The following is a 15,165-nucleotide window of genomic DNA, read 5'->3' as shown; positions in this document are numbered from 1 at the left end:
TGAATTGGTAAATATTTAAAATTTTTCTCAGCTTTAATTTCTAAATTAACATCAACAGTAATAGATATAACCTATGTAAACAAAAGCATTTAGAGTCCTCAAATTTTAAGAGTAAAAGGGGTTCTGGGACCAAAACACCTGAGAACCACTGCTCTCTGGCGGTGCTACTCTGAGTGTGGTTCCCAGGGCAAACCAGTCTGCCACAAAACAAGCAGAGAAGGTAAGAGTGAGCATTTAGAAACTATGATAATTTGACATTGCGTGACATCTAGGCCCATGATCAGGGATCCTGTACCGTGTATTTTTTTTGTAAGGGGAGGCCTTTCATTTCCCTAATAGTTAATTTTATCGTATTTTACAGAAGTATGGGTCCATGGTGGACTGGAAAATTTTTTTAAAAGAGCAAAAAACTAGTCCTTTACCAATAACAGTTTGAAAAACATCACTGTAAAGAAAATGTCTCAGGTCAATAGAGAAATGTGAAAACTGGTCCTCTTGGGGAATCCAAGATAAGGCAGGTATGGAGAGAAGGACAAGCAGATCTTGACAGAAAGTATGGGTATCAGCGTAAACTCAACTGACTGAGTTACAGGAAAAGGATTATATCTTGGATTTGAAATTTTTAAATTTTATTAGACATTAACGGGAGATTACTTAAGGAATTATTTTTAAACCAAATTAAAATTTCATATGTAAAATAGCCTGTGAGAAAAGAGAAACATACACAACTTGGTTTTCCATATCATCTCATCTGAGAAGAGCCAAGCATAAATTTGACTGTAATCAATCAGAGAAGGTTTATTAGAAGTCCAAGCGTTTTGGAGGACAAGAACAAAAATACAGCCTCAACTAATAGGTAGGTCTGGAGGACAGGGTGGCGGGTACAAGCAGTAGGGTTACAAGAACACAGGACAGGTGAAAGCGGGCTTCTCGTTTTGTCCCGAGGCTGCGGGGCTCGTTTCTGGCACCATGGCGCCAAGGGCCTCCCCGAATCCTTATGCCGATTATGACAAATCCCTGGCTGAAGGCCACTCTGATTCTGCTGGGATGACTACTGAATTCTCACAACTCCTGAACAATAAGATTCGAGAGCTCCTTCAGCAAATGGAGAGAAGCCTGAAGTCTGCAGACACTCGGGACAGCACTGTTTACACTGGCTGGGCAGGTATTGCTGTGCTTTACTTACACCTCTAGGATGTGTTTGGGGACCCTACCTACCTACAGATGGCACATGGCTATGTAAAGCAAAGTCCGAACTATCTGACCAAGCATTCCATCACCTTCCTTTGCGGGGATAGGGGCCCCCTGGCAGTGGCCGCTGTGGTGCATCACAAGATGAACAATGAGAAGCGGGCAGAGGACTGCATCGCCCAGCTAATTCACCTAAATAAGACTGATCCCCATATGCTCCAAATGAAATGCTCTATGGTCGAATGGGCTACATCTATGCTCTTCTCTTTGTGAAGAAGAACTCTGGAGTGGAAAAGATTCCTCAAAGCCATGTTCAGCAGATTTGTGAAACAGTCTTAACCTCTGGAGAAGACCTAGCTAGAAAGACTCCACTGGTGTATGAATGGTACCAAGAATACCATGTCGGGGCTGCTCATGGCCTGGCAGGAATTTATTACCACCTGAGGCAGCCCAGCCTTCAAGTGAGCCATGGGAAGTTACACAGTTTGGTCAAGCCTAGTGTAGACTACGTCTGCCAGCTGAAATTCCCTTCCGGCAATTACCCTCCTCGTGTGGACAATACTCAGGATCTGCTAGTTCACTGGTGCCACGGTTCTCCTGGGGTAATCTACATGCTCATTCAGGCCTATAAGGTGTTCAAAGAGGAACAGTCTCTCAATGATGCCTATCAGCGTGCTGATGTGATCTGGCAGTGTGGCTCACCGAAGAAGGGGTACGGGCTGTGCCACGGCGCTGCAGGGAATGCCTACGGCCTTCCTGTCGCTGCACAACCTCACGCAGGACGCGAAGTACCTGTACAGGGCCTGTAAGTTCGCTGAATGGTGCTTAGATTATGGAGAACACAGATGCAGCACACCAGACACTCCCTTCTCCCTCTTTGAAGGAACGGCTGGAACAATTCATTTCTTGGCTGACCTCCTAGTGCCCACAAAAGCCAGGTTCCCTGCATTTGAACTGTAAAAGGAAAGTCCCCTCACTGCAACTCACTGCATGAGCCTCTCTATACATCAAACCCGGGCTAAAGCAACAATAGAGTCAAACTGTGTACGTTAGTTGATTTTTTTTTTCCAGAATATGTCTTTAGTTCAGTTCCTTTTTATTATTTACTTTTATTTTAAAATATCCAGGGAAATCTTAATTAACTTCAGTTTCTCCTAAAGGGAGGGTAGGTGATGTGTACAGTATTTTGAGAGTATATATGCATTTATTTCAGAACTTGGAGGCAGTCGTATTCTTTACTCAAGCTTATGAATATAACCATCTGTTACGGTTCTAAAAATGTTTAAAAGAAACTAAATGTAGATAAATACATGCTTATCGCTGGATATTGACATCCACCTCTTCCCTTTAGTATTTTTTTTATGACACTTTTATGACTTTGCTTTTCTCTGAGTGGTTGATTATGAAACGGGACAAAAATATAACTATATGCTTCCAGGTCAAAAATTGAAAGAGTTGCCAACTGGGCTAGGGACCTAAACACCATTTTTCAGATTCACAATGCTTAAACTAGAGATAAACATACTTTCAAATTTGCCTCTTTTTGTTAGTAGAGCATCCAGGCTCTACAATCCAACATTTTTATCAAAAACTTCTGAAATGTGATGGTCGTTATATGAAAATTCTGATTTGAAGGTTATTTCTAGATAAGCTAACAGAAAGTTTGTTTTCTCCAAATAAGCTAGTATGTTTTGGAACTACTTATGTAAATTTGTTTCTTCTTTGGAATTACTGTAAGATCAAGAAATGAGATTTCTGTGTGTAAATATATTATGATTGAGTCCACCCTTTCTGACTGACCTTCTAAACTTTGTGTTTTACTTACTTTGCAATGACGATGCTTTATAAAGCGTTGGTTGCTGGGAAGAAGCCATAGGATATTTTCCTTCCTATCTGTCTAGATGTTGATCTTTTCACTAAATAGTAGAGCACTCTACTTGTTTAAAAAGCGGGAGGGGTGCTATACAGCAAAATCGCTAAGCTTTTGACAGGAATGCTGGTTCCTGAGAAGGTATTATCCAGTGATTATTCTTAGAACAAATGGCTTTTGTCTCTTTGCATACCCTAGGCTTTAACACTCATCCATTTCTGAGCCCTCAGGATCGTATACTGATATGGTAGGTGAAGAATCCCTGGTGCTTCAAATTCTGTACAAATGTTTTGACTCATCAGCTCCCATTCCTCCTTCTTCCATTGCTGACTTTCCCAGGCTTGTCTTTTCTATGTACTTTGACTGATTTTGAAACATTTTGCAGCTTTTAAGAAAACAGGCTCTAAAAATTTTTAATGTGCCTATTTCACGGCTCTCTCGGTCACAAAAACATGCTATTTTTATTGGAACTGTGAACCAAATCCCCACTGAGTACATGTTGGTTCCCGTGGATAGCAATCCCCTATTATTTTTCATTTAGCACCAAAATAGCTAATATTATTGGCAATTGCCTGACCCTTTAAAGGCTACTGACAGTAGGATCTAAAACACAGCCCACTGCTCAGTTCCCAGGATTAGCTTATTCCTCTGTGACTCATGCTAGCTGGGGACAACCTTGTGTCTCTCAGATGTGAAGCACTGCTGGCAAGCTCTGTGCAAGCCGTGCCTTTCTCGTGAACGTGTCACATGAACAGTGTCAGCATCCACAGGAAAGCTAATCTGCCTTTGGATGGGTGTCCAGCTTGAAAGAACAGACCCCATTTGGTTTAGTTAAACGTCTTACTATACTTTTCCTGCACTTGTAGCTACTATAGTTACTAACCAAGGGAAAAATAACAAAACACTTTCTCTTAACTGGAGGAGACTGATCACAGTGCTTCACCAAACACCTTAATTAATTCAACCCCAGGAAGACATCAAGGCAGGGAGAAGAACACTTTGAATAAGATTCTTATTCCTATTTAGATTGCTGTTTAGCTACTGCCATCCATTAACAAATTTATCAATACAAACACAATCCAGTTTTCATTTTTTTCTTTAGCTTTTTAAGTTATTAAACTGGCAAGATTTTATATTTGTGCCATTGTTTATTTATGTTTAAGAGCTCAGAAAGTTTGATAGGATTTTAAACTCAGGCAAAGGCTATAAAACTCAGACTAATACCCTAACACCATGGTAGAAACTGAAACTTTTACATGAAGTTTCTTAGTTTTGAAAGGAAGAGGGATCATTTCAGTTCTATTTCTGTTACATCATTTTTCCCTCAGATATTTTTTTGGTTAGAAAACAAAACGAAAAAATGCACAAAACTGCTTCCCAGAAAACTGAGTAGTATCTTTTATTTCCATGTAAAGACTAGGGACTAGGTAGTGAAACCTTAAAACCCTGTCAAGCAGTATTCATTTATCTTGTCGTGTGCTTCTATGAACATCACGATCAGTTATTTACATCAATCCTATTGGTCCCATCAAGAAGTCAGTCTTTAATCCTTAGAGTCATTTGACCCTTTGATGTCACTTCCAATTATTTGGAATCAAAAGCCTTCACGGTAGGTAAAAGTGGCCATTTTCTCTCCTGTTACAACTTCCCGGCATGACTTAATTGAGAGGTGTACTTTGCTCATAAGTCCTCAGGTTAATTTGTGTCTGATCTTATAATGCCCTGCCTTCTCTTGACTGAGTATGAAATACAAAACGTGAAGAGTAAACACTTATTCATCTACTCCTTTGGCTACGTGAACTCATCTATAATCCTTTGTTATTCATACTCAATTCTGACTTCACTGCTGCTCCCCCTAAATAGGTCAGAGCACCCCACTTCTGTATTGTTAAGCTGTAGAAGAACTGTTTCTCTCCTACAGGTACAAATCAGAGTAGGATATTCAGGGATCCTACGCCAATGTTATATAGCCATTTACTGGAAAGGGCTGGAATTGTATGTATTTCTATGTTCCGTAAAGGATTTGACTTAACTGATTCTCAACGAAATTTTATTAGGACTATTAAAAAAAAAAAAAAAAAATAGGACATAATCTGTTTCCAAAAGTCAGAGTTACTTATTTAGAACCAAACAGATAATCCCAAAAGACTTTGAATTATAGTTAAAAACATGAAAACAAAAACTCACAGATAACATAAGCTCATTTTAATCTTTATTTTCAACTTCTTCCTCCATTAAATCACTTACTACAGAAGAAACAAATCAAACAATTTGTCTCTTTGTTGGCACTTTGTTTCCTGCTGGCTGGAAAACTATATAAAAGAGTGAAATAAAAACCCAAAGACCTGACAGATGGAGAAACAAGCACATCTGTCTCTGAATAATGAGCTAAATTTCCAATAGAAAAATGTGGAGGAAAACATTTTTATATAACAAAAATAATATAGGTAAAACTGTCCGGTTTTAAATTTCTAAAAATATATTGGGATTAAAAGTTACAACAGGTATAATGTGATACCATTTAAAACTCTCAGTTAAAAATCTTTATTTTCATATCTATTAATTACAATATGCAAAGAGAAAAAGAATTACTCCCAAACTCTTTTTCTCTTTTGGCCGCACCTCGAGGCTTATGGGATTTTAGTTCCCCCACCAGGGATTGAACCTTCGTGCCCCGGCAGTGAGAGCACAGAGTCCTAACCACTGGACTGTCAGGGAATTCCCGGAATTACTCCCAAACTCTTAATAGTTGTTACATATCTGGAGGATGAGACTATGGGCAACTCTGCCTTCTGAACATATATACTGTATTGTCATAAGCAGAAAGAGCATTCCATTTTTAATTTTTACACTTAAAATGAGATCTAAACAATGAAATACAACAAAATAGACATGTGATCCAAACATCTTTCAATGTGCTCTTCAAAGAATTATATCTGTAAGTGTGAAAACTGCTAAATACGTTTTCCAATGCTGAGAATCTGACTAATAACAATACTGACTAATAACAACATGGAAACCACTGATTACTATATAAAATTCAAGACAAATTTTACAAAGTAGTTTAGATAATAAGCAGCATAAAATGTTTCACAGGTATCATGTGTGGAACATAATCAACAAAATCAAGTTTTATACTGTGTTTCTGGTTTTTAGGAAAACTGTCAAAAAACTACTTCATTTAAAACTGCACTGCACAGCCATGCAATGAAATATTATTTGGCAATAAAAAGAGACAAAGTACTGATACATGCCACAACACAGATGAACCTCTAAACATGATGCTAAGTGAAAGAAACCAGACATAAAAGGCCACATATTATATGATTAGATTTATATGAAATGTCCAGAAAAGGCAAATCTATAGAGACAAAAAGTAATTAGTGGCTTCTTAGGGCTGGGGAGCAGAGGGGGGAATGGGAAGTGACTCCTAATGGATGTGGGATTTCTTTTTTGGGCTGATGAAAGAAGTGATAGAGTTAGATTGTGGTAACTGGTCACACAACTCTGGAAACGTACTAAACATCATTAAATTGCAGGCTTTAAAAGGGTGAATTTTATGGCATGTAAATGATATCTCAAGAAGGCTATTATTTTAAAAACTACTGCAGGAAAGAGAAAATTTAAAATATTATCAGTATGTCCATTTTTCAAACCTAAATTCTCAGATTTCGGTTTCCTCAACAATACAAACAAAATCAGTTTTTCCAGTACTAAAGTAGGGAGGACCAGACCAGATTAATTCATAAAATATTTAAACACTTCCTTTGGAATACAAGATGAAGCATAGATTATGCTTTCATTTGTACCCCAGAAAAAAGCTATATTAGTAAGTTTTCATAGAGTAATTAAATGTGAAATTCTTTATATAATCTCAAAAGGATGCTTTCCTAAGGGGACAGAACTGAAGAGCCACAACTCTCACGTGACGTAATATCTTAGAGTGCTCTGGAGGCCCAGATAGGGACTTGTGTATTGTTTTATCTAAGAAGGCTTGTCCCTTTCTTCTCCCATTCAAGAATCACAGATTATTAAATGTGCAAGGTACTCAAGAGATTAAGAGTCCAACAGCCCCACTATATAAATGAAGGGGCTAGGACTGCCTCCCCCAGTCTCTGTAAATTATGAGTAGGGGAATTCAATTACTTTCCTTTTATTATACAGTAGTAGTTAAGAGTGGAGGTTAGGGACTAAGATTTCTTTAAGACTCTATTCACAGATCCAAAACATAAGGATAATAGTACCTACTTCATAGCGTCGCTGCTATGAGTACTGCTTAAGAAAATATACATGAGAATTGTTTGTTTTTTCATTTACTTTTTGGCCACGTCATGCAGCACGTGGGGTCTCAGCTGCCCAACCAGGGATCCAACCCATGCCCCACGCGTTGGAAGCGTGGAGTCTTAACCATTGGACCGCCAGGGAAGTCCTACAAGAGAATTGTTTAACACTGTGCCTTGCACAGGAGTGGACATCCAACAGTGTTGGTTTTTTTTTTAAACTTCTGCCCCATCGATACTTCTAGTCACCCCAACCTTTAATCAGCAGATTATAGTGACAAGATGATTGCCTTCTGTATCTGGGTGGATTTCTTGCTGGGTAGCACAAGAGTTACAAATATGGCAGATCCCGTCACAAATCTGACTTGCCAGACACTTTTTCTCCTCATAACAGTGAACAGGGACCAAGACAGAAAGTTTAAAATGAGAGAAAAAGAAATAGGTGCAGGGCTTCCCTGGTGGCACAGTGGTTTAGAATCCACCTGCCAATGCAGGGGACACGGGTTTGAGCCCTGGTCCAGGAAGATCCCACATGCCATGGAGCAACTAGGCCCGTGTGCCACAACTACTGAGCCTGCGCTCTAGAGCCCGTGAGCCACAACTACTGAAGCCCGTGTGCCACAACTACTGAAGCCCACGCGCCTAGAGCCTGTGCTCTGCAACGAGAAGCCACCACAATGAGAAGCCTGCGCCCCGCAACAAAGAGTAGCCCCCGCTCACTGCAACTAGAGAAAGCCCGCGTGCAGCAGCGAAGACCCAATGCAGCCAAAAATTAAATAAATGAATAAATAAATAAATTTAAAAAAAAAAGAAATAGGTGCAAAGTTGTCACAGACAATAAGGGACTCGACAAGTGAGTTTGCAAAGCAAATATCCAGAAATAAATTCCCAACTCCAACCTTCCTCTGGCTACTAAGCAAGTCCATTCCAAATGCTAAAATCTCAGAAATCTATTCTACAGGTTTTGGTCAAACTCTGGAAAAGGAGTAAAGTTAGAATACATGTTTTCTTAACATTTATTAACATTCCTAAGGTAGGATTCTATGCCATGTAGCTGGCTTCAAACCATACTTCTATTTCATATTGAATTTATAAGCATGTCCCAGTAAATTTACAGATTCAAAAATGGAGTAAAAAAAATTTTTTTTCATTAAAAACAAACCACCACCCGCAAAAACAAAAAACAAAAAAAAATGGAAAGAAGGAGGAAAAAGGCATCTTGCAAAATTTATCAGGATGAAAAGCACTTGTCTGAGTAAAAAATTACTACCCACAGGAGTCAAAGATGAAATAAAAATGTTCAAAGAAAGCTTGGCCCAAATGTCTATTACGCTCATATACGACATCTCATTACCTATCGGTCTGCTTGCTTTTGGAGGTCAGATTAAGGTTTTTTAAAAAAATAAGTGTGAAAGAAATTATAAAACAAACATAGGGTGTTCTAAGGGAAAACAAGGACCATGTCAGCTGTAGAGGCTCTCTGCCAGTTAAGATGACCGTAATTATTTCACTGTTCTTTAAAAACTGATACTGATGTGTGTTTGGGTGTCAGATTATATTATCACGTATGTATTATATTCATAAACAACATTTTAGACTCACTTTTTTGCCACAACTTTTTACTAATGTCCATTTATGCCTTTTCTTACCTCTTGTGTTAATTTTGGTGTGAACCTCGAGTTGGGGATCACTTGAAACCATACAAGGCCACCAAGGATAGGTTCCCACCTTAGACCAAACAAGATCGCCAACCTGGAACTTAACACCAGCGGACACTTCTGTTGTTGGAACAGAAGGTAACATCGGCTGAACCTGTAGGAAAAGGTCATAAAAAACTTCACTCATACTTTTCTCTGATGCTTGCTATCGGTATCTAGCAAAAGGGAAGAAGAGAGGAGGAAGATAAGCCCCACTCCAAATATTGAAAAGAGGACTGATGGTTTCTGTTGCCAAATTATTGATGAGGCATCTCAAAAATTCACATCTATTAAAAAGTGGTCATAGTTTTGAAAAGGAAAATAATTCGCTAAAAATATCTACCTTTTAAACCAGCTCCAAGATTCATTTCAGTATAACTTCTGAAGTAATAATACATGCTATGTGTGTTCTAATTTAATCACTCTGCTTCCACCTTCTCACACCATGTTTGGTTAGACAGTATTCACTAAAGCCACTCACCGGGAGCTCCTCTTTCAGTACTGGGTCTTCTCTTGGTTTTTCTGATACAGTGTCAACCCTCTCATTTGGTCTCTATGTGAAAAGAATAAAATGGCAGCAAACCAAAGAACAGTGACACACACAAAGAGTCAAAGAAAACTAAACAGCAAAGGGAATAAAGGACATTTATTAGCTGAATAATGTAAGGAGGAAAAATACAACTTACACAGTACATGATGCTGTGTCTTAACATCCATTGTCCATTCTACACCACAGCTATAGCTCCCATTTCTTACTTTATCACTTTTAAAACTTAATTTGTTGATTTTCATTTTTTTTTAACCTATCAGAGCGCAAAAAAATGGGCACTCTGAGATTGCTAGTAAGATGTAACTTGGAATTCTTCTAGAGAGCCATTTGGCAATATGTATGAAAAGCCTTAAATTTTCAGACTCTGACCCTGCAAATCCACTTCTAAAAGTGTATACTGCAAAAGCACTGATATATACACATACTGATAGATACACACAAAGATATGCACACCAGTGCTATTTTAAGAGCGAATATTAGAATTAGACATTAGTCTAGATGTCCAAAAGCACAGAATTCGTTAAATAAATTGTAGTACAACTAGATAGTGGAATAATATAAAATTTTAAATGACACGGAAAAATAATAATATAATGTTATTTGAAAACAGCAAATTGAAAAGCAGTTTGTATAGTGTGATTCCAATCTTGGAAAAATAATTTCTTATGTGTACAGAAGAAAAAGACGAGAAGGATACCACCGGGTGATGGAATAAGTGATTTTCTTGGATGTGCTTTTCTATATTTGTCAAATTGCTTATAATAAACATCACATTACTTTTCTAATCATAAAACCCACAAATACATTATTTAAAAATTGATTTCTACAATCCTTTGAGGAGGCAGTTTGGAAGTATCTATCAAAATTCAAAATATGTACACTCTTCAATTTAACAATTATATTTTAGGAACCTATCCTACAGAAATACACAAAGTGAGAAAATCTAAGCAGAGGGATGGTAACTACAACATTATTTCATGTCAGTAATCCACATCTATCAAAATCTTCCTACTTTTTTTTTCCTACTTTTTATTTTAAAATAGCCTGTATACGCCTTGAAAAATATGTGATACATTGTACAATAAATTGATAAGAGTAGTTATCTTTGAGGAACAAGATTAGGGAAGCGGTGAGGGAAGATCTATACTTGTATATTATTTGTGTTTTCTGTAAAAAGCAAATTACTTTTGTAATTTAAAAGGTTTAAAAACTTTTCTTGTCAAAGAACAGAATTTAGTTTAGATGGCTTAAAAAAAGAGAAATATATCCATTAACTTGGCTCTAATTCCACTTAAAAAGTATTGCTAATTCTAGAAGTTACTTAAAATTCTCATTCAATTAATTCAAGCAGTTTAAGACGCTGCTATAAAAACAAAGTTTTATTAAATAAAAGAAACTGTAAAAATGATGAAGAAATGATAAGCCAGACTCATGTGCCAAACCCCAAGTATCATTCATTCATTCAGCAGTGCCTACGACTTTCCAGGCACTGTTCTAGAAGTTGGGTATACAATGTTGTAACAGACAGATAGGATCTCTGACCTCAAAGAGCTCACAGTTGGGCAGAAGAGACAGACATTAAACAAACACATACATACACTCATACAATGTAAATGTAAAAAGAGAAATAATGGTGTGTCTGTATGTAGCTATGATATGAAGGTCAGGAAAGGCCTGAGAAAGTATAATCTGAATCAAAAGAGGAGGAGTTAATCTGGTAAAAAGTGGGGGAAAGACCACTCCAGAGAGGAGTGGCATGTGTGAAGTCCCTGAGGTTAAACAAAGGTAGAAACTTCAGAAAAGCCATTACAACGGACTTAACTGCCCCAAGGAAGAGAGAGGTTACAAGATGGGAGTGGAGAGGAGGCTACATCACCAGGGCCTTGTAAGCCACATTTAAGTGTTTTATCCTAAGTGCACCGAAAGCCTCTGAAGAGGATTAGGTAGGGAAGTAATACACGGCCAATTTCTGTTTTAAAAGGATCACGTTAGCTGTTACATGGAGAATATTTTGGAAGGGAGCAAGAGGGGAAGCAGAATGTCTAATTAGGAGGCTACTGAAAATATTGGAAATAGCCCAAGTGAAAGAAGTAGTGGCAGCTGTTGGTGGGCACTAAATTAGCTCTGTCAGATGCGTCTGTGGTGGCACCATGACTAGCTAATCCAACAGGACACGCTCACTGAGCAAGGAAAGAAAAATCTATGTTCAAATGGGAATTTTTGTCCTTATCTCTGGTGTAATGAGGCAGTTTAAAAATATGGTCCAGGGCTTCCCTGGTGGCGCAGTGGTTGAGAGTCCGCCTGCCAATGCAGGGGACGCGGGTTCGTGCCCCAGTCCGGGAAGATCCCACGTGCCGCGGAGCGGCTGGGCCCGTGAGCCGTGGCCGCTGAGCCTGCGCGTCCAGAGCCTGTGCTCCGCAACGGGAGAGGCCACAGCAGTGAGAGGCCTGCGTACCGCAAAAAAAAATAAAACTACGGTCCACATTTGCGTAGGCCCGTCCGGCAGCTTCATTTCAGTCCACAAACATAGCTTAAACCTTCACCTCAGCTTCTCATTCTCAAGCTACAGCAGGAGGACAAGACCACCTGGGGAAGCACATGTGGAGCCAAGAAAGCAAGTCCTCCTCCGGGGCACATTCAGTCTTCTGATGCTGGGGTGTTAGGGATCTCTGTAACTCTGAGGGCAGATAGATACGGAGTGACTCATCTTTGCCAAACAACAGAACCCTACTGTTGTTAAGAACTCGTCTGAAGCTCAGTAACATTTTTCCCTTTCTGGATTAAAGACAGGATTTCCTCCAAAACCTTTTTATTATTCAAATGTCTTACCTCTTTTTGATTTTTTTGTTTGTTCCATATTCACATTTCCTCCAGGCTGGCTTGAAACACTGTTAAAATCACTTTCAAAGAACTGAGATTTTTTTACACAGTCATTTTAAAAGGCAAGAAATGGCAAGGGAGAAAAAGAGGCCCAAGAAGATTTATTCTAAGCTTTCAAGACTATAAAAATAAAAGAAGAAAAAAAAGTCAAAGAAGGATGCTGCAGTGACAGAAAGGGAATATACATGGTAAAATGTGCTAATGCGTGAACAAAAGTCATACTTACTAGGCATTTAGAGACCTATGACTTGAGCTCAAAAGAAAGGTAAAGAGAGAGAACATAGTATCACAAATACCAATTAGGAAGGGGAGTTTTTAAGATGAAATGGTCAAGGGAAGCCAAATGCTTAGGAGTCAAGAAAAATAAGGAGTCAGAAATTGCCAACAGATAAAATACTGCTGGGTATAAAATCCATTTTCCTTCAGTTGTTCAAAGGATAAGCTTAAAAGAGATTAAAATCAGGGCTTCCCTGGTGGCACAGTGGTTGCGAGTCCGCCTGCCGAGGCAGGGGACACGGGTTCGTGCCCCGGTCCTGGAAGATCCCACATGCCACGGAGCACTGGGCCCGTGAGCCATGGCCGCTGAGCCTGCGCGTCCGGAGCCTGCGTGTCCGGAGCCTGTGCTCCGCAACGGGAGAGGCCGCAGCAGTGAGAGGCCCACGTACCGCAAAAAAAGAAAAAAGAAAAAAAAAAGAGATTAAAATCAAATAGGGACTGAAGACACCTTTTTTGGTACTAGTAGTGCTGCTTCAGAAAGAGAAAGCATCAGAGAAAAGGTGACAGTGAGTGAGCTCCCCATAGTGTTCAAGTCATCTTAATTTTTTTTTAAATAAATTTATTTATTTTATTTATTTATTTTTGGCTGCATTGGGTCTTCATTGCTGCACGCGGGCTTTCTCTAGTTGTGGCGAGCCGGGGCTACTCTTCGTTGCGGTGTGCGGGCTTCTCACTGCGGTGGCTTCTCTTGTTGCCGAGCACGGGCTCTAGGCACGCGGGCTTCAGTAGTTGTGGCTCGCGGGCTCTAGAGCACAGGCTCAGTAGTTGGGATGCACAGGCTTAGTTGCTCCACGGCATGTGGGATCTTCCCGGACCAGGGCTCGAACCCGTGCCCCTTACATTGGCAGGCGGATTCTCAACCACTGCACCACCAGGGAAGCCCGAGTTATCTTAATTTTAAATGAGGGCTTCCCTGGTGGCACAGTGGTTAAGAATCCGCCTGCCAATGCAGGGAACATGGGTTCGAGCCCTGGTCCGGGAAGATCCCACATGCCGTGGAGCAACTAAGCCCGTGCACCACAACTACTGAGCCTATGCTCAAGAGCGCGGAAGCCACAATTACTGAGCCTGCATGCTACAACTACTGAAGCCCACGCACCACAACAAGAGAAGCCACTGCAATGAGAAGCCCGCGCACCTGAACAAAGAGTAGCCCCCCATTCGCCGCACCTAGAGAAAGCCCAAGTGCAGCAAGGAAGACCCAAAGCAACCAAAAATAAAGTAAAAAACAAAAAAAATTAGGGGGAATTCCCTGGCGGTCCAGTGGTTAGGACTCGGTGCTTTCACTGCTGAGGGCCCAGGTTCAGTCCCTGGTCAGGGAACTAAGATCCCACAAGTCGTGTGGTGTAGACAAAAAAAAAAAAAAAAATTGGTCTTTTTAAAATTAAAACCCAAGAGATTTATCAGGATGAATAATACTCATCAAATCTGGCAGAATTCAAAATCCTTAATAGTTTTCAAAACATTAAGTAAAATCATATTCTCTAAAAGAACCAAAAACTTATGTCATCATTTAAGGTAGAAAGAAAAATGTAAAGTCAGTAAATTGTTCGTGCATTTTTCTTTTACTTTCTGAATAACTGTAAGTTCACAATGCATATGAACAGTTTCTAAGAATTCTAAGACCTAACACTCTGAGGCTGGAGAACCAAATATAACCTCTAACTTAGTGCTAATGGGACCAAACCAGCCATCTGGCTTTTTATAAGTGAAAATGGCAAGCTAAGAGTTAATGAGACTGGCCTTAGTGGATAAGCCCACCAAAGTGCCAGTAGAAGACCAATGTTTGAATAGGGCCTACACTCACATGCCTGAGGCATTACACCTGCCAAGGAGGAAGAAATGCAGAAACATTTCCACATGTTTCTAATTTGGTGGGAGAGAAAACAGCTTAAAGCAGCTTTACAAAATATACAATTTCAGTAGTGATCTCAGGTCTCCTGCTGCCTGGATGTTTGGACACGTTTTCATTGTTGAGAAGATATACTTAGGTTGTTCCAAAGAACGGCCACTCTTTAGAAGGCCAAACAGCTCAGAATTGGGAGGAAATACTTGTAGATCAAATATGAAGAAAAAAGGAAAGAAAAAAGAAGTGAAATCTTGAAGCGTATTATTTTAGATGAGATTTTGTTTGCTTTGTTTGTCTCAGAAAAGAACCTATGAGCGAGTTTTAATGAAGAAGTCTACATCTATATCCATATATCTATAGCTATAGCTGTATCTATCTATATATCTGCAGACCCAGCTTGAGGACAGTCATCCCAGGCACACAGTTCTCACTACGCTTCCCTCAAGCATCTGGGGGAGGGGAGCTGTCCCGTGGTGTGGGCAAACTCTTACGTGGGCTTCTTTCCCTTCTACGCCTGCTACAATGCTGAACACCAAGAGCGTGGACCCCCAGTGACAACCAGGAGACACAAG

At 39.7% G+C, this 15,165-nt stretch overlaps 1 protein-coding gene and 1 pseudogene across 6 annotated transcripts in view; one reads left to right on the top strand and one right to left on the bottom strand.

The window, feature by feature from the left end:
- The window catches only part of NSD3 (nuclear receptor binding SET domain protein 3), a 110,195-nt gene that overhangs the window by 55,331 nt on the left and 39,699 nt on the right, over positions 1-15,165 (bottom strand). For all 6 annotated transcript variants that reach the window (XM_033415027.2, XM_004284886.3, XM_033415028.2 and 3 more), the window contains exons 3-4: positions 9,520-9,591; positions 8,991-9,153 (exon numbers count right to left, since the gene is read on the bottom strand). In XM_033415027.2, the coding sequence (XP_033270918.1) occupies positions 8,991-9,153; positions 9,520-9,591 (235 nt within the window). The remainder of the gene's footprint in view (positions 1-8,990; positions 9,154-9,519; positions 9,592-15,165) is intronic.
- Positions 970-2,955, top strand: LOC101279364 (glutathione S-transferase LANCL1-like; annotated as a pseudogene).

Source organism: Orcinus orca, chromosome 21 (genome assembly GCF_937001465.1).
Source record: "Orcinus orca chromosome 21, mOrcOrc1.1, whole genome shotgun sequence".
Lineage (NCBI taxonomy): Eukaryota > Metazoa > Chordata > Mammalia > Artiodactyla > Delphinidae > Orcinus > Orcinus orca.
This window is presented reverse-complemented; position numbering and strand designations above follow the sequence as displayed.